Source organism: Pseudoliparis swirei, chromosome 5 (assembly GCF_029220125.1).
Source record: "Pseudoliparis swirei isolate HS2019 ecotype Mariana Trench chromosome 5, NWPU_hadal_v1, whole genome shotgun sequence".
NCBI classification, from domain to species: Eukaryota; Metazoa; Chordata; class Actinopteri; order Perciformes; family Liparidae; genus Pseudoliparis; species Pseudoliparis swirei.
The window spans coordinates 2,781,799-2,801,782 of NC_079392.1; the positions used below are offsets into that span (position 1 = coordinate 2,781,799).

The window sequence follows — 19,984 nt, forward strand, 5'->3', positions numbered from 1 at the left end:
CGGCCCTGGCCGATGTGTCCTTGAGCAAGGCACTTAACCCCGAATGTCCCTGGAGCTGCTACGATGATGTCATCTACATGTCGTGTGAACTCATGATTGTGAACTCGTGATTGTAGTCGTGCTACGTTTGAATGCGAAGATATAAAACATGTCATCTCATCATCAGCGCCCCCTTGTGGCGACACGTGGAAAATACATTTGACACAAATAAATGAGATTTTACTCTGAAATGTGGACATGATTCCACTTGATGGTCAGATGATGGTTTTGATTTCATTGAATCTGAACTCGCATGGATAACTGTGGTGAAGAAAAACAGAGAGAAGAGAGAGAGAAGAGAGAGAGAAGGGGGGAGGAAGACAGATAGAACAGAGAGAGAGAGAGAAGGGGAGAGAAGAGAGAAAGATATTGAGAGAAGGGGGTGAGGAAGACAGAGAGAGGGAATAGGCAAGGAGAGGGAGAAGATGGAGAGAAGAGGAAGAGGGAGGGAGAGGAAGGGAGAGAAGAGGGAGAGAGAGAGAATAGGAAGGGAGAAGATGGAGAGAAGAGGAAGAGAGAGGGAGAGGAGAGAGAAGAGAGAGAGAGAAGAGAGATAGAGAATATGAAGGGAGAGGGAGAAGATGGAGAGAAGAGGAAGAGGGAGGAAGAGAGAGAAAAGGAAGGGAGAAGAGTTAGAGAATAGGGAGGGAGAGGAGAGAGAAGATAAACAGGGAGGGAGAGAGAGAGAATAGAGAGAAAAAAGGGGGAGGGAGACAGAGAAATGAGAGAGAATAGGAAGGAAGAGGGAGGGAGAGAAGAGAGAGAATAGGAAGGAAGACGGAGCATAGAGAAGAGGAAGAGGGAGGGAGAGGAAAGAGAAGAGAAAGAGGGAGGGAGAGAGAGAAAAGGGGGAGGGAGACAGAGAGAAGAGAGAGAATAGGAAGGGAGAAGAGGTAGAGAAGAGGAAGAGGGAGGGAGAGAGAGAAGAGGGAGAAAAGAGGAAGAGTTAGAGGCAGATAGGTAGAGGCAGAGGGAGAGAGAGAGGGAGAGAGAAAGAGAGAGAGGAGTTGCCTGAGAGGCTCAGTCTGGTTTCAGCACTCCGGCTCGTGGACAGCTCCATGCCGCGCGCGCAGCTCTCCGTCCTCTAGCCCGTGAAGCGCGGGGTTTCCCCCTCGAGCCCGCAGACAGCCCGCTGCTCCACCCCGCTGCTCCACCCTCCCGCTCCACCCTCAGACCGGCCCGGCGGCCCCAGCAGCCCGCGGGCCATGGAGGTGCAGGTGTTCGGGCTGAGCCGGGAGGGCGCGGGGCTCGCCAAGCCGCCCAAGCACCTGTGGCGGCAGCCGCGGACCCACATCCGGATCAAGCAGCGCTTCAACTCGGACACGGAGCGCTACCTGTGCCGCAACCGGACGCTGGAGAAGCTGCGGCCCGGGCTGAGGAAGCCGCGCATGTCCTGGCCCTCCACGCAGAAACGGTAACCGACGCCCCGGTAACCGACCCCCCGCGGACAGGCTCCCGGTGGAGGGTCTGTAGATCGAGCTTATTGTTCACTTTTTAAAAGTATTACATGATATGACTTTATATCCATAAGGACATTATGCATAACGTCCATATGGAGGGAAAGTCCCAAACTTCTGACGGACGTCATCGGTTAGTTCTGAGTGAAGCTCACCGTGCACGCGCGTCCCCTCGTGACGTCATGAGAACGCAGGAGGGGTGCGTTAATGTGCTCATTTAGAAGGATTAAAACATGACGTTGAACCAGATTATGGCAACATCTCCTAAAAATAACAAATATATATATGTATATATATATATATATATTATGGCAAAGTCTCATAATAATATATATATGTGTGTATATATATATATGTGTGTATATATATTTGTTATTCTTATGAGACTTTGCCATAATCTGGTTCAACGTCATGTTTTAATCCTTCTAAACTATCACATTAATGCACCCGTATATATCTATCTATCACTAGTCTGCTTTATAGCCCACATAATGAAGAAAATAATAATCATTTATGGTTTGACAGTTATTCGTGAATTGTATCTAATTAAATGATTTAAATTAATTAACATTTGAAACTGTATGAATCCCCCCCCCCCCATCTACCCTATTGAGATGACACCTCGTGCTCTATAGATGTCGTTGATATTCATAATTAGATGATTAATGCAGAAAGCCTCTCCACCAGACTGCATGTCATGTTGCTGGAGCGCTGGCTGTTAAACATCTATAATTATTATTCTCAAGGCTGCAACGACGCAGTTAAAAGAGATCACACCAGTTCCTCACTGTCAGTTAAATACATTTAAATACATACGTGATGGTCAGGTACCACGTTATGTTAATATTCATCTTACATGTTGCTTATAGCTTCCAAGTCAACTTGTTGACGTCATATATTCTGTATTAATGTCTTAATAAAAATAAGGGACAATATCATTTTGTACAGATACATTTTGTTAAATCTTTAAAATAAATTGCCCCCGATAACATGCATGTGTCCTTTGGGCCGCAATTATGCCTGCAGTAAAAGAATAATTAGTTCTCTTAATTAATTAAATTAATTAACATGTGAAAAAATAAAGAATGCTGTACACCGGCTGTGCATAAATAAACACACTGTGATTCAGAGGGATCCTCCCTTAGGCTTTAAATACCTTTATATGGCTTTAAATACCTTTATATGACTCAGGAGGCGCTGGATGGCTGATGTTTGTACTTCTCTTGTATTCATTTTATTTAAAGCTTTTAATTTGATAAAATTTGCCTGGCTTTTTGGAATTGGAACATTTTGAAAACGCAAAAAAAAGAAATAGAGAAAGGGAGAATACAAAGAGGCCGAGTCGATTGTATCTTTGAGAAGATGACTCACCGGATTTATTACCGTGAACACAAGTTTATGCTCTTGATTGCTAAAATTAGAGGGAAACAGTAATACTGTGTGATACCTGTAGGCCCCGCCCCCTCCTCCACATGCTCACCTGTATTCACTCCTCCACCTGTATTCACTCCTCCACCTGTATTCACTCTTCCACATGCTCACATGTATTCACTCCTCCACCTGTATTCACTCCTCCACATGCTTACCTTTTATTATCTGATCTTGTAAACTGCAACTGGTCTGTTTTCCTGATTGCTCTCATTGGTATGATTATGTCCCATGATGCATTGCGGCGTATCCTCCTGCACAGCCAGTGCATTGCATTTCTTAGGGTCAACCAAACCCCGACACAAAGCATCCCGTAATATCTTTCGCAATTTGGGATCCCATTTCCTTCGCTTGTGGGACTGAGGCCAGTTTGCTGTTCGAGAACGAGGACTATCGGGTTTTGTTTTTAACAAAAAATATTATTTGGAAATGTTGAAAGGCAAATAACACAGAAAACAAGCACTTCAACTGAGACCTTTGTTTTCCATCTTTTTGTTGACATAAAAACAACAACAATGTCTGAAGTCATGTCTGGGGTCACGTATGTGGTCATGTCTGAGGTTATGTCTGGTCATGTCTGAGGTCATGTCTGGGGTCATGTCTGGTCATGTCTGAGGTTATGTCTGGTCATGTCTGAGGTTATGTCTGGTCATGTCTGTGGTCATGTCTGAGGTTATGTCTGGTCATGTCTGAGGTCATGTCTGTGGTCATGTCTGAGGTTATGTCTGGTCATGTCTGAGGTCATGTCTGAGGTTATGTCTGGTCATGTCTGTGGTCATGTCTGTGGTCATGTCTGGTCATGTCTGAGGTCATGTCTGGGGTCATGTCTGAGGTTATGTCTGGTCATGTCTGAGGTTATGTCTGGTCATGTCTGAGGTCATGTCTGAGGTCATGTCTGTGGTCATGTCTGAGGTCATGTCTGTGGTCATGTCTGAGGTTATGTCTGGTCATGTCTGGTCATGTCTGAGGTCATGTCTGAGGTCATGTCTGAGGTCATGTCTGTGGTCATGTCTGAGGTCATGTCTGAGGTCATGTCTGAGGTCATGTCTGAGGTCATGTCTGAGGTCATGTCTGAGGTCATGTCTGAGGTCATGTCTGAGGTCATGTCTGAGGTCATGTCTGTGGTCATGTCTGTGGTCATGTCTGAGGTCATGTCTGGTCATGTCTGAGGTCATGTCTGAGGTCATGTCTGAGGTCATGTCTGTGGTCATGTCTGAGGTCATGTCTGAGGTCATGTCTGAGGTCATGTCTGAGGTCATGTCTGAGGTCATGTCTGAGGTCATGTCTGAGGTCATGTCTGAGGTCATGTCTGAGGTCATGTCTGTGGTCATGTCTGAGGTCATGTCTGTGGTCATGTCTGAGGTCATGTCTGAGGTCATGTCTGTGGTCATGTCTGTGGTCATGTCTGAGGTCATGTCTGAGGTCATGTCTGTGGTCATGTCTGAGGTCATGTCTGAGGTCATGTCTGTGGTCATGTCTGAGGTCATGTCTGTGGTCATGTCTGTGGTCATGTCTGAGGTCATGTCTGAGGTCATGTCTGTGGTCATGTCTGTGGTCATGTCTGTGGTCATGTCTGTGGTCATGTCTGAGGTCATGTCTGTGGTCATGTCTGTGGTCATGTCTGTGGTCATGTCTGTGGTCATGTCTGTGGTCATGTCTGTGGTCATGTCTGAGGTCATGTCTGAGGTCATGTCTGTGGTCATGTCTGAGGTCATGTGGTCATGTCTGTGGTCATGTCTGTGGTCATGTCTGTGGTCATGTCTGAGGTCATGTCTGAGGTCATGTCTGTGGTCATGTCTGTGGTCATGTCTGTGGTCATGTCTGAGGTCATGTCTGAGGTCATGTCTGAGGTCATGTCTGTGGTCATGTCTGTGGTCATGTCTGTGGTCATGTCTGTGGTCATGTCTGAGGTCATGTCTGAGGTCATGTCTGTGGTCATGTCTGTGGTCATGTCTGTGGTCATGTCTGTGGTCATGTCTGTGGTCATGTCTGAGGTCATGTCTGTGGTCATGTCTGTGGTCATGTCTGTGGTCATGTCTGAGGTCATGTCTGAGGTCATGTCTGAGGTCATGTCTGTGGTCATGTCTGTGGTCATGTCTGAGGTCATGTCTGTGGTCATGTCTGTGGTCATGTCTGTGGTCATGTCTGTGGTCATGTCTGTGGTCATGTCTGTGGTCATGTCTGAGGTCATGTCTGTGGTCATGTATGTGGCCATGTCTGTGGTCATGTCTGTGGTCATGTCTGTGGTCATGTCTGTGGTCATGTCTGAGGTCATGTCTGAGGTCATGTCTGTGGTCATGTCTGTGGTCATGTATGTGGCCATGTCTGTGGTCATGTCTGTGGTCATGTCTGGTCATGTATGTGGCCATGTCTGTGGTCATGTATGTGGCCATGTCTGTGGTCATGTCTGTGGTCATGTCTGTGGTCATGTCTGTGGTCATGTCTGTGGTCATGTCTGTGGTCATGTCTGTGGTCATGTTTGTGGTCATGTCTGTGGTCATGTCTGTGGTCATGTCTAAGGTCGCCTTGAAAACGGCTTCAGAAGCTCTCCTCCGTACGGCGGGATGGAGGAGATGACCCGTTGCCATGGAGACGGTCTGTCGTTCAGGGACCATCACACGGAGGCTCCCCAGCAGGTCACTAGAGGTCAAGAAGAACTGGATGTTACGCAACAGCTTTCACCTCAACAGACACACACAGGCGGGTTGTGTAGTCGAAGTGCTTTCATCCAGTTGGGATATTTAATAGAGACAATGTAATGCCACTGGGACCACTGGGACCACTGGGACCACTGGGATGAAAGCTGCTGATGCATTCTGCCCATGTAGTTGTGTATAATCCTCAGGCACTATAGTTCAGTCCTCTTGTATTTATATTTGTGTGAGAATGTTTTGATTAAAAAAAATATATCTTTGGAATATATATATATATTAAATATATATTTTAAATGATTGCGTTCTTGTAGTTCTGAAGAATAAATCACCACTTTAATCACAATTTAAAGTCCAGTTTATCACACCAGAGGAAGAAAAAACATATTTTTAGCCACCCAGACACGTTTGAATGATTTAAAAGGTTTCCATGTATATAAAATCAAATAAAAATAAGCAGCAATAAACCACTGAGAGCAAATCTAAATAATATAATTTGTATTATTAAGTTTCCTCCCATTCACATTTTAATGAGCACTCTGGATCCCGGCTTTCCATTGTTTTTAGTTTGGACTTTTAAACCCAGTTAAGATGAGTTCATAGTTTAAATCAGTGATTTTTAAACCTTTTCTCAGCTGCGGCACATTTTTTATAATAAAAAATAATAATTCTGTGTCACTCCAACACCAACATTATTAAAAACGTCAGTTAAGAGTCTGCATTATTTAAAAAATATATATATTTCTTCCTTCGCCGCTCTCCACCACAGCAACTCCAGCGCATCATTTATTAGTAACTACTGCAATACCTACCGCCCCCTACTGGCACGGACGAGTATTTAATATTGAGGCCAGGGCTTCAGACGCTCAACAATGGTCAAATTATTTGCGAAACAACTATATAATATATTTTTTTGGACCGATTTAAGTGAAATTGGGCATTTTACCGCAAAATATTACTCGATACTTCAAAGGCTCTTCAGAGGCGCACAGACCGGAGAAATATGAGTCACTCAGATAAAAACGTACTCGTTGAAGACGGTAGTAAAAAGAATCAAACCCATGCGCATTCAGAAGAGCTCTGACTGGGGGAAGTAAATTGCTTCTGCATGTTCCGTACTGGAACATAAGAAATAGTTATTTTCTTTCCAATTGCGTTCTGCCCGGAGACTGAAGCATGGGGATCCATTATTGGCCTGAATCACAGCTCTAGGGTCCACTTAATATCCTTCTTTCCTCTGACCCCATCACAGTGGCTTTAATGGGGCCGGTTGCGTAGCACACGGATCAGACCACACAATATCAGTCTTGACCTCCCTGACCTTGAGTGTCGGAGAAACCAGACATGTGCTCATCCTATTCCTCTTATTATATGCAAACAGGAGGGAAATTGGCACTTACTGGAATTTTTCCATGGAGCCTTTGAGAATTAATTCTGAATTTGATGCAAATTAAACTGGAAAAAAAATAAAAATAATGAGACACTATCTGTAATGTGAAGAATATCTTGCGTCATCTCTCCAGCGGCCTCCCACTAACAAAAGAGGCTTCACTCTGAGTCACTGACCCTCCCTGTGCATTTCATACCCAAAGACTCACGCGTTGGCTTTTAGAAATGTTCCTGTTTATGGAGGACTTAAAATGTCTTAAGTATATATAAATAGATGAAGAAATGAAGAAATACTTGTGGAAACATAAATAGAGACATAAATAAATGAAGAAATACAGAAATGTAGAAATAGATTTATTTAATGACGTCCTGTTTAGGTATAACTTACATTTATTTATTTATTTGAACATCTATTTAAGCATTCATTCATTTATTTAAGCATTTATTTATTTATACCTACATTTATTTATGTATAATTTTTGTAAATTTTTTATACATTTATTTAACCCTTGTGTTGCCTTAGGGTCATTTTGACCCGACTCAATATTACACCCTCCCCCCGCCTATGGGTCATTTTGACCCGATTCAATGTTTCACCCTCCTGTTACCTTTATATTTACTAACATATTTTACCCTTTGGGTTCAATTTGACGCCAGCAATTAAAACCTCCAGAAAATTATTAGAATTAATATTGTTTTCCAAGTTTAAGTGTGAGGCACTTTATGTTTGTTTGTTGACTACCGAAAGAACACCGACATTAAACATTGAATGGGGTCAAATTAATCCTAAAGCGGGGGGAGGGTGTAATATTGATTCGGGTCAAAATGACCCGAAGGCAACACAAGGGTTAAGTATTTATTTAGTCTTGTATTTATTTATACATTTATTTATTCCTGTATTTATTTATTTATACATTTATTTAGGCATTTATTTATTTTTTCCTGTATTTATTTATACATTTATTTAAGCATTTATTGGTTTATTCCTATATTTTTTTATTCATACCTAAAACATTTTAAATCCTCCATAAAATCAAAAGGATTATTATGGATTAAGAAGTATAATTTGACTAATTAAACCTGGCTGGAATGAGTTTGTATAAATGGATGCAAATATAAATGGCGGTTTGGATAATCCCCCCCCCCCTAACACACACACCTCCATCTCTCACGCAGAAACAATAATATAAGCTGTAATGTGTGTCGTTGCTTTAGTTTGAGTGTTGGTACGAGAAGGACGGCAGATCCACGGGGAGAGCGAACAGGAGGCCGCGACTCGTCACGTCGACCTGCTGCCGAACGAGGAGGGGAGGGGCTTGTTCTCCGAGGAGAGAAAGTGCTTCGTGCTTCAAGCGTCTCGCGTCCTTCGGTTTCCTCTCCGACCCGAAGGCGGTCGCGGTGGAGACGAAAAACCATCGAGCGGTGGGAAGAAATGGAGGTAAAGAACGTGAAGTGTGCTGACTGGAAAGACTCGGAGCATCACAGTGCACATTAATATCATAAGAGTTATACATCAATGTTACATTAACATGTTACGTAACATTAACATGTTAACGTAACATTAACACGTAACATTAACATGTTAATGTTACGTGTTAATGTTATATTAATGTAACACTTAACATGTAATATTAACATTTGTGTTAGTCTGTTTTAGTGTGGGTCAGAGTGTGTGTTAGTCTGTGTGTGTGTCAGAGTGTGTTTTAGTGTGTGTGTTATTGTGTGTCAGTGTGTGTGTTAGTGTCTGTGTGTCAGAGTGTGTGTCAGTGTGTGTTAGTGTGTGTCAGTGTGTGTGAGTGTGTGTCAGAGTGTGTGTTAGTGTGTGTGTGTCAGAGTGTGTTTGTGTGTGTGAGTGTGTGTGTGTGTGTTAGTGTGTGTTATTGTCTGTCAGTGTGTGTTAGTCTGTTTTAGTGTGGGTCAGAGTGTGTGTTAGTACGTGTGTGTGTCAGAGTGTGTTTTAGTGTGTGAGTGTGTGTCAGAGTGTGTGTTAGTGTGTGTTATTGTGTGTCAGAGTGTGTGTCTGTGTGTGTGTCTTAGTGTGTCAGTGTGTGTGAGTGTGTTAGTGTGTGTCTTAGTGTGTCAGTGTGTGTGTTATTGTGTGTCAGTGTGTGTCAGAGTCTGTGTCAGTGTGTGTCAGAGTCTGTGTTAGTGTGTGTCTTAGTGTGTCAGTGTGTGTGAGGGTGTGTCAGAGTGTGTTAGTGTGTCAGAGTGTGTGTCAGTGTGTGTCAGAGTGTGTGTTAGTGTGTGTCAGTGTGTGTTAGTGTGTGTCAGTGTGTGAGTGTGTGTCTTAGTGTGTCAGTGTGTGTGAGGGTGTGTCAGAGTGTGTGTTATTGTGTGTCAGTGTGTGTCAGAGTGTGTGTCAGTGTGTGTCAGAGTGTGTGTTAGTGTGTGTCAGTGTGTGTGTGTGTGTCTTAGTGTGTCAGTGTGTGTTAGTGTGTGTCAGAGTGTGTCAGTGTGTGTCTTAGTGTGTTAGTGTGTGTCAGAGTGTGTGTCAGTGTGTGTAAGTGTGTGTTAGTGTGTGTCAGAGTGTGTGTCAGTGTGTGTTAGTGTGTGTCTTAGTGTGTCAGTGTGTGTTAGTGTGTGTCAGTGTGTGTCAGTGTGTGTTAGTGTGTGTCAGAGTGTGTGTCAGTGTGTGTGAGTGTGTGTTAGTGTGTGTCAGAGTGTGTGTCAGTGTGTGTTAGTGTGTGTCTTAGTGTGTCAGTGTGTGTTAGTGTGTGTCAGAGTGTGTGTCAGTGTGTGTTAGTGTGTGTTAGTGTGTGTCAGAGTGTGTGTGTGTGTCAGTGTGTGTGTGTGTGTGTGTGTGTCAGTGTGTGTGTGTTAGTGTGTGTCAGTGTGTGTTAGTGTGTGTCAGTGTGTGTTAGTGTGTGTCAGTGTGTGTTAGTGTGTGTCAGTGTGTGTTAGTGTGTGTCTTAGTGTGTCAGTGTGTGTTAGTGTGTGTGTGTGTGTCAGTGTGTGTCAGAGTGTGTGTCAGTGTGTGTTAGTGTGTGTCAGTGTGTGTTAGTGTGAGTCTTAGTGTGTCAGTGTGTGTCTTAGTGTGTGAGTGTGTGTTAGTGTGTGTGAGTGTGTGTCAGTGTGTGTTAGTGTGTGAGTGTGTGTCAGTGTGTGTCAGTGTGTGTCAGTGTGTGTGAGTGTGTCAGTGTGTGTTAGTGTGTGTCAGTGTGTATTAGTGTGTGTGTGTGTCAGTGTGTGTGAGTGTGTGTCAGTGTGTGTTAGTGTGTGTCAGTGTGTGTTAGTGTGTGTCAGAGTGTGTGTTAGTGTGTGTCTTAGTGTGTCAGTGTGTATTAGTGTGTGTGAGTGTGTGTTAGTGTGTGTTAGTGTGTGTCAGTGTGTGTTAGTGTGTGTGTCAGTGTGTGTCAGTGTGTGTTAGTGTGTGTGTGTGTGTCAGTGTGTGTGTCAGTGTGTGTCAGTGTGTGTGAGTGTGTGTCAGTGTGTGTTAGTGTGTGTGAGTGTGTGTTAGTGTGTGTCTTAGTGTGTGAGTGTGTGTCAGTGTGTGTCAGTGTGTGTCAGAGTGTGTGTTAGTGTGTGTGTTAGTGTGTGTCAGTGTGTCAGTGTGTGTTAGTGTGTGTCAGTGTGTGTCAGTGTGTGTTAGTGTGTGTGAGTGTGTGTTAGTGTGTGTTAGTGTGTGTCAGTGTGTGTTAGTGTGTCAGTGTGTGTCAGTGTGTGTGAGTGTGTGTTAGTGTGTGTGAGTGTGTGTTAGTGTGTGTCAGTGTGTGTTAGTGTGTGTCAGTGTGTGTTAGTGTGTGTCAGTGTGTGTTAGTGTGTGTCAGTGTGTGTTAGTGTGTGTGAGTGTGTGTCAGTGTGTGTCAGTGTGTGTTAGTGTGTGTCAGTGTGTGTTAGTGTGTGTCAGTGTGTTGTGTGTGTGTCAGTGTGTGTTAGTGTTAGTGTGTGTGAGTGTGTGTTAGTGTGTGTCAGTGTGTGTTAGTGTGTGTCAGTGTGTGTTAGTGTGTGTGAGTGTGTGTTAGTGTGTGTTAGTGTGTCAGTGTGTGTCTTAGTGTGTCAGTGTGTGTTAGTGTGTGTGAGTGTGTGTCAGTGTGTGTTAGTGTGTGTCAGTGTGTGTTAGTGTGTGTCAGTGTGTGTGAGTGTGTGTTAGTGTGTGTTAGTGTGTGTGAGTGTGTGTTAGTGTGTGTGAGTGTGTGTCAGTGTGTGTTAGTGTGTGTGAGTGTGTGTTAGTGTGTGTATCATCCAACCTGTTGGAACTACTCAAGGTTGTCCAGTGCTCCTCGCTATAACTGACACCCTTTGCCTCAGGAGACGTTCTACTTGATGAAAGTAATATTGTGTGTCTACATTTATTCTTAACACAATTAAAGCTGCATGAGGCAAGATTAGGAAACAAATAACACACCCACAGAAACAGCCTGAAACCCAAACTGTGTGGAAGGGAGGCGGGGTCGTGACCCCTGGAGAGGCGGATCAGGTTCACTGGGGAATAAAATACAGAAAGAGACAAACCCCGAGTAACGTGTGATTTAAAGGTGTATATTTTAAGTAGCTTTAGGATATTCTACACCAAATCCTCCATTTCAAAAAATCATTTCAACATATGAGTCCAGACGAGCGTCAGAATCCACACTCCCAAAGATCCACCCGGTGAACTGGAGTGCCAGCAGCTGGTCTGTTGAATCCTGAATATCCATCCCATAATGAGCAAACAGCGGCAGGTGGTGCAGCACAAGCTGCGGCGATGCCGCTCGTTCACAGTGAGTTCAACCTGAGAGTTTGAACTGTGAAATATCAGCTGCAGAAACAGAGAGGTGAGATTAACATCTATTAGTCATATTTATTTATATATATATATATATATATGTTATATATAAAATATAATAATAATAGAGGTGAGAGTCAACATCTATTAGTCATATTTATTTATATATATATATATATTTATATAACATATATATGTTATATATAAAATATATATAAAATAGATATATATGTTATATATATATGTTATGTTATATTTATGTGTGTTATATATATATGTTATATAATATATGTTGTGTTATATATATATATAATATATATATAAATGTTATATATATGTTATATAATATATATGTTGTGTTATATATATATAAATGTTATATATGTTATATATATTTTATTTATATATTTTATAGAAATATTATATTTATATATATTATATATATATTTTATATATATAAAACATATATTATATATATAACATATACAGGACTGTCTCAGAAAATTAGAATATTGTGATGAAGTTCTTTATTTTCTGTAATGCAATTAAAAAAACAAAAATGTCATGCATTCTGGATTCATTACAAATCAACTGAAATATTGCAAGCCTTTTATTCTGATTTATTGCTGATTATGGTTTACAGCTTAAGAAAACTCAAATATCCTATCTCTAAATATTAGAATATCATGAAAAAGTATACTAGTAGGGTATTAAACAAATCACTTGAATTGTCTAATTAACTCGAAACACCTGCAAGGGTTTCCTGAGCCTTGACAAACACTCAGCTGTTATAAATCTTTTTTTACTTGGTCTGAGGAAATATTAAAATTTTATGAGATAGGATTTTAGAGTTTTCTTAAGCTGTAAGCCATAATCAGCAATATTAAAAGAATAAAAGGCTTGCAATATTTCAGTTGATTTGTAATGAATCCAGAATGCATGACATTTTTGTTTTTTTAATTGCATTACAGAAAATAAAGAACTTTATCACAATATTCTAATTTTCTGAGACAGTCCTGTATATATATATATAAATAAAATGATCAAAGTTAAAAATTTAAATTACATTTTTTGAAAATGAATTGAATTAAATTGAATATGCTTCTTGTTCAAATGCAAATAGCAATGCTGGTTTAGACAGAACATTTTAGATTTAATTGTTTCTTGAATTTTTTGGCAGTTAAAAACAACTTTAACTTTATGCTAAATTATTTTTCTATTTAAAATTAAAGCATTGTAAACTGAAAATATCGTCTTCCCTCTCAGAATAAAATTATATCCGAGTAAGATTCTACCAATGCTCAGTCTCCAGTTCCTCTGTGAGGCTTTTGACAAACTCATTTTATAATTAACATATCCGACTGTTGCAGAAACCTTTTCCTGATAATGTCACGGCGGTCCGGTGAAGACAATCAGCCGCCGCCTGTCACCGCGTTTCTCAGGAGATGCACGAGCAAAGGAATACGGATAGATTTCCCAAAAGGCCGACGAGTCGCCGATGCTCTAATCTTAACGCGGGAGGCCGTGGGGTCTCAGCCAATCGGTGATCTCCTGATCAAAACACCATCAACCAGCAGCGCCACGGTCATCCACGTGTTCCCTTTGTTCCTCCGTCTGCTGCTCCACATTTGTGATGAACATATACGACCAGTTGAATCTTATTTGACATTTCTTCTCGATTTTTGATGATGTATTCGACGATGGCGGCTTGATGTTGCGCAATAATGACGAGAAGCTGCCAACGAGGGTGTTTATTACGTAAGATGTAGGACGTGTGTTATGATGCATGTTGCACAAAGGTTTCAGTTACACATGTCATCACCTGGAAGGATAACACAACTGTGTGGTTACGTAACAGTTCAATGTGACCTCGTTTGTTTGTTTGTCCATCATTTTGATGCTTTTTCCACCGACGCGTTCAGCTTTGCATTTTATTATCTTCAGCATCATAATTGCCTGTCGAAAACGTAACGAGCGAGTCGTGACGCGTGAACGACGCGCGGCGGCTTGGCCATCCGCGTAAAGATATGAACACAGAGCGATGTGAATGGGGCCATGTGACCTGGAGTCACCTGACCAGCTGCACAGGAAGCTGCTTTGATCCCAGCTCGACCTTTTCCAGAGGAAGCTGTCCAGAACCTCCTCCTCCTCTTCCTCTTCCTCTTCCTCCCTGGAGCTGGCGGGAGCTCAGTTGTTCCATCTGGTCGCTCCGTGCGTCGCTCTTCTCTCCTCAGATCCTCCTTTCTTTCATTTCACATGTTTCACTCGCAGTTAATCACCAACATTATGGAAGAAGTGGCGTCTTTACAGTAGAAGGAACACAATCTGTATTTTTATTATTATTATCTGAAAAGTAATGTTCTAATTTAGGTATAAGTCTAAATTTTCAACAATTGATTTATCCTTAAAAACAAGTATTTTCTTGCTAAAACGCATTAATGTCCCCATCAGAGCACTATTTACTATAATAAGTGTCAATCTTATTTGATGAGTGAAGCCTTTAAAAGAACAAAGAAAATGATGCTGCGTAACAATGTGTCGTTGGTATTGATCGTTTATGATTAAATCAATAATCAATGCAGGTTGATGTATTGATTTATAGCCTCATATACTATTTTAGATAATTGGATTGGATTCAATCTATTGTCATCGCACAGAGTTCAGATACACAGGCAACAAAATGAATTCTCTGCATTTAACCCATCCTTAGTGATGAAGGAGCAGTGGGCTGCAGTGATGCGCCCGGGGAGCAACTGGGGGTTCAGTGCCTTGCTCAAGGACACTTTGACTTGCAACTAATGGGGAGAGCCGGGATCGAACCGACAACCTTACCCTACTGAGCTACAGCCGCCCCACTAATTTGTTTATGTGTGTATATATATATTTATATTTATTTATTTATATATATATATATATATATATATATATATGCTGTAAACATGCTTTAAACAAGCTGTAAACGTACTGTAAACGAGATGTAAACACGCTGTAAACAAGATGTAAACACTCTGTAAACAAGCTGTAAACAAGTTGTAAACAAGCTGTAAACAAGCTGTAAACAAGTTGTAAACAAGCTGTAAACACACTATAAACAAGCTGTAAACACCCTCTAAACACGCTGTAAACAAGTTGTAAACAAGCTGTAAACACACTATAAACAAGCTGTAAACACCCTCTAAACACACTGTAAACAAGCTGTAAACAAGTTGTAAACAAGCTGTAAACACACTATAAACAAGCTGTAAACACGCTCTAAACACGCTGTAAACAAGCTGTAAACAAGCTGTAAACACACTATAAACAAGCTGTAAACACGCTGTAAACACGCTGTAAACAAGCTGTAAACACGCTGTAAACACGCTGTAACCAAGCTGTAAACACGCTGTAAACACGCTGTAAACACGCTGTAAACAAGTTGTAAACAAGCTGTAAACAAGCTGTAAACAAGTTGTAAACAAGCTGTAAACACACTATAAACAAGCTGTAAACACCCTCAAAACACGCTGTAAACAAGCTGTAAACACACTATAAACAAGCTGTAAACACACTCTAAACAAGCTGTAAACACACTGTAAACAAGCTGTAAACACGCTGTAAACAAGCTGTACACACGCTGTAAACACGCTGTAAACACGCTGTAAACAAGCTGTAAACAAGCTATAAACACGCTGTAAACAAGTTGTAAACACGCTGTAAACACGCTGTAAACAAGCTGTAAACACGCTGTAAACATGCTGTAAACAAGCTGCATTCTGCAGACGTCTTCATCGTCTTCATCACGTCTGTTTTAGACACTATTTGCGGTCATGTCATTGTTGTTACATCCAGACAACACACACGTTGTGGTTGTTCTCTTGTGGACGCCTTCAGTGCTGAAGGCTCGTTCATCATGGACACACACACATGCACACGCACACACACACACACACACACACACACACACACACACACGTCAGGAGGAAATCTCCTCTTTATTAATAACGCCGCCTCGGAGGAAAAGCTCTGAGCACCCGGAGGCGGACGGAGCTCAAATTAAATCATCTTACGTAGTTTTGGTTTCGTTTTAATCCTTTTTTAATGAAGTGTGTGTGTGTGTGTGTGTGTGTGTGTGTGTGTGTGTGTGTGTGTGTGTGTGTGTGTGTGTGTGTGTGTGTGTGTGTGTGTGTGTGTGTGTGTGTGTTGGTAGTAGGAGGAGGAGGAGGAGGGATGTGACTCAGAATACATAGTTCAACATATCCCGGTGTATTAGTCACATGGAGATCCGGGACTCGGCTCCTCGTCTTCTCTCCCATTGACTCATGTGAGCGGACCGGCCCACGCGGCCCGCAGCGCTTTATTCAAACCTCGCGTCACATCACGCCGTTCTTTTTATATGTTGTATATTTTTATTTCTTATTTTAGTGTTATTTCTAAGAGCTGTTGACTCTGAGCCCAGCACGGGATGTCCAATGTGTCTGGACTGTTGGTCGAGAGGCGAATATAACGTTGAATCTTGAATCTTGAATCTTTCCATCCTTGAAGGTCCAACATGCTGGAGCTCGTTAGGATGTCAGGTGACCGATGGTCTGACGTTTAATTCAAACCCTCACAGGATGATTTGACTTTCGGAATCCTGAGTTTATGTGATGTGGTGTATTAATGCATTCAGTGTGTGTGTGTGTGTGTGTGTGTGTGTGTGTGTGTGCGTGTGTGTGGGTGTTGGCTCTATGTTTGTGTGTTGGCACCATCTGCTGGTCACATTAGGCATCACTTTATAAGACAGATGTATGTCTGTTGGTGAGCTCATTGCACCGACCCCCCCTGACCCCTCCCGACTCCTCCTGACCTCCTGACCCCTCCTGTTAGGAGTGATGACCCAGCCTTGTCTCGTTAATGTTGTTAAACCTGGAGCATTCATTCACATTCACCAAGAAATTAATCAGTTTCTGGATTGTAGAATTCTCTTGAATATGAATCACACAACTCGACAATAACTCTCAACCTTTGTGTCGTGGAACACAACGAAACCTTCAAGTCCCACTAGTTTGATTGACGGCTCACATCTCAGAGACGTCTTCAGAACAGAGAAGACCTTTCAACACTTTGAAAAACAGAAGAAGCAGAAATAGAGGATTCAAAGTGTTCGTTGTATTTATAAATGTATTGATCCCAGCAGCTCTGACACACTTTCTGATCTTTGGATCACACACTGAACATCGCGGGACGTCTAAAGTCGAGCGGGTGCATGATGATGTCATCATGAACTGTGTTCTCCTTGTATTTACTTCTCGTGGGACGCACTCAGGGCCTAAGTGTGTTTGTCCTGGACGGTTCTCCTCTCAGCTGGTGGGAGGAGTTTCCACTTGAGATAAAAGTGACATTGTGTTATCTCTTCTCTGGAAACGAATCTGTTTTTAAAGCGTGGGGGGGGGGGCCACATGATGGTCTCTGCAGGCCGCGGGTCTGGCTCGTGTCTCCGCCGCCACGCTCACAGTGTAGCGCTTGTGCTCTGAAGAGGAAGGACTCACTCCAGAGGTCTCAGTCCAGAGGACTCAGTCCGGGGTCCATCAGCAGAGCTTTTACCGAACCACAAGTGTCTCCGTCGTTATGTGAGTTCCTTTGAAGCTGCTGCTGTGCGATGGAGTTCCTGGACCACCTGGACCACCTGGACCACCGGACAGGACCGTGACAGGACCAGCGGGATGAGTGAGACCCTCTTGGAGAGCTCCGGGGAGACTCGGCCCGTCAAGCTGGAACCACAGTCCAGGTCCGGTTCCCCCTGCGGGTCCCCCAGGATGTCGCTCCGGCATTCTCCTCTTCTGGTCCGCAAGCTGCTCCTGAACCGCGGCCTCGGCCTGCAGAGGCGCTTCACCTTGGCTCACACACCCAGGTAGTGGTCACACCTACAGGTAGTGTTCAGAACTACAGGTAGTGTTCACACCTACAGGTAGTGTTCAGAACTACAGGTAGTGTTCACACCTACAGGTAGTGTTCAGAACTACAGGTAGTGTTCAGAACTACAGGTAGTGTTTAGAACTACAGGTAGTGTTCACACCTACAGGTAGTGTTCACACCTACAGGTAGTGTTTAGAACTACAGGTAGTGTTCAGAACTACAGGTAGTGTTCAGAACTACAGGTAGTGTTCACACCTACAGGTAGTGTTCACACCTACAGGTAGTGTTCAGAACTACAGGTAGTGGTCACACCTACAGGTAGTGTTCAGAACTACAGGTAGTGTTCAGAACTACAGGTAGTGTTCAGAACTACAGGTAGTGTTTAGAACTACAGGTAGTGTTCACACCTACAGGTAGTGTTTAGAACTACAGGTAGTGGTCACACCTACAGGTAGTGTTTAGAACTACAGGTAGTGTTTAGAACTACAGGTAGTGTTCACACCTACAGGTAGTATTCAGAACTACAGGTAGTGTTCAGAACTACAGGTAGTGTTCACACCTACAGGTAGTGTTTAGAACTACAGGTAGTGTTCAGAACTACAGGTAGTGTTCAGAACTACAGGTAGTGTTCAGAACTACAGGTAGTGGTCACACCTACAGGTAGTGTTCAGAACTACAGGTAGTGTTCAGAACTACAGGTAGTGTTTAGAACTACAGGTAGTGTTCAGAACTACAGGTAGTGGTCACACCTACAGGTAGTGTTCAGAACTACAGGTAGTGTTTAGAACTACAGGTAGTGTTCAGAACTACAGGTAGTGTTCAGAACTACAGGTAGTGTTCAGAACTACAGGTAGTGTTCAGAACTACAGGTAGTGTTTAGAACTACAGGTAGTGTTCAGAACTACAGGTAGTGTTCAGAACTACAGGTAGTGTTCAGAACTACAGGTAGTGTTTAGAACTACAGGTAGTGTTTAGAACTACAGGTAGTGTTCAGAACTACAGGTAGTGGTCACACCTACAGGTAGTGTTCAGAACTACAGGTAGTAATCATTACACACCTTTGGCATGGATTTTACTTCATCAGGATTCTCAGGACTTCCTGTACAGGGTTAATATATCGACACTTTGAAGGTCATCAGAGGTCAATCTTCAGAGTCTGTTTGACCTCCTGTGGTCTCATGTGGCCTCATGTGGTCTCATGTGGTCTCATGTGGCCTCATGTGATCTCCTGTGGTCTCATGTGGTCTTGTGTAGTCTCATGTAGTAGTCACAACTGCCCCTCTTAGGCACACACACACACACACACACACACTTAGTGTAAATATTGTACTGTAAATATTGTGTTGTTTTTTATTGTAAATAGTGTGTACTTGTTGCCCTTGCACATTCCTGCTGAGCATTGCCACTTTCATTTCACTGCACACCCTGTGTGTGTATGTGACAAATAAAACATCTTGAATCTTGAATCTTGAATGTGGTCTCATGTAGTCTCATGTGGCCTCGTGTGGTCTCATGTGGTCTTGTATGGTCTCATGTGGTCTTGTGTGGTCTCATGTGGTCTCATGTGGTCGCATGTGGCCTCATGTGATCTTGTATGGTCTCATGTGGTCTTGTGTGGTCTTGTGTGGTCTTGTATGGTCTCATGTGGTCTCATGTGGTCTTGTATGGTCTCATGTGGTCTTGTGTGGTCTTGTATGGTCTCATGTGGTCTTGTGTGGTCTCATGTGGTCTCATGTGGCCTCATGTGATCTTGTATGGTCTCATGTGGTCTTGTGTGGTCTTGTATGGTCTCATGTGGTCTCATGTGGCCTCATGTGATCTCATGTGGTCTTGTATGGGGTCATGTGGTCTTGTATGGTCTCATGTGGTCTTGTGTGGTCTCATGTGGTCTCATGTGGCCTCATGTGGTCTCATGTGGTCTTGTATGGTCTCATGTGGTCTTGTATGGTCTCATGTGGTCTTGTGTGGTCTCATGTGGTCTTGTATGGTCTCATGTGGTCTTGTATGGTCTCATGTGGTCTTGTATGGTCTCATGTGGTCTTGTGTGGTCTCATGTGGTCTCATGTGGTCTCATGTGGCCTCATGTGATCTCCTGTGGTCTCATGTGGTCTTGTGTGGTCTCATGTGGTCTCATGTGGCCTCATGTGATCTTGTATGGTCTCATGTGGTCTTGTGTGGTCTCATGTGGTCTCATGTGGTCTCATGTGGTCTTGTGTGGTCTTGTATGGTCTCATGTGGTCTCATGTGGTCTCATGTGGTCTTGTATGGTCTCATGTGGTCTTGTGTGGTCTTGTATGGTCTCATGTGGTCTTGTGTGGTCTCATGTGGTCTCGTGTGGTCTTGTATGGTCTCATGTGGTCTCATGTGGTCTTGTATGGTCTCATGTGGTCTCATGTGGCCTCATGTGATCTCATGTGGTCTTGTATGGTCTCATGTGGTCT

At 42.8% G+C, this 19,984-nt stretch overlaps 1 protein-coding gene across 2 annotated transcripts in view; it reads left to right on the forward strand.

Annotated features, from left to right (window-relative positions):
• The window catches only part of pde4cb (phosphodiesterase 4C, cAMP-specific b), an 81,680-nt gene that overhangs the window by 17,007 nt on the left and 44,689 nt on the right, over nucleotides 1–19,984 (forward strand). The window contains exon 1 of one of the 2 annotated variants that reach the window (XM_056414108.1): nucleotides 17,233–17,538. The exons of the other annotated variant lie outside the window; for it this stretch is intronic. Coding sequence (XP_056270083.1) covers nucleotides 17,351–17,538 — 188 coding nt within the window. The 5' untranslated portion in view covers nucleotides 17,233–17,350. Of the gene's footprint in view, nucleotides 1–17,232; nucleotides 17,539–19,984 lie in introns of those variants that run through there. 2 annotated transcript variants of the gene reach the window in all.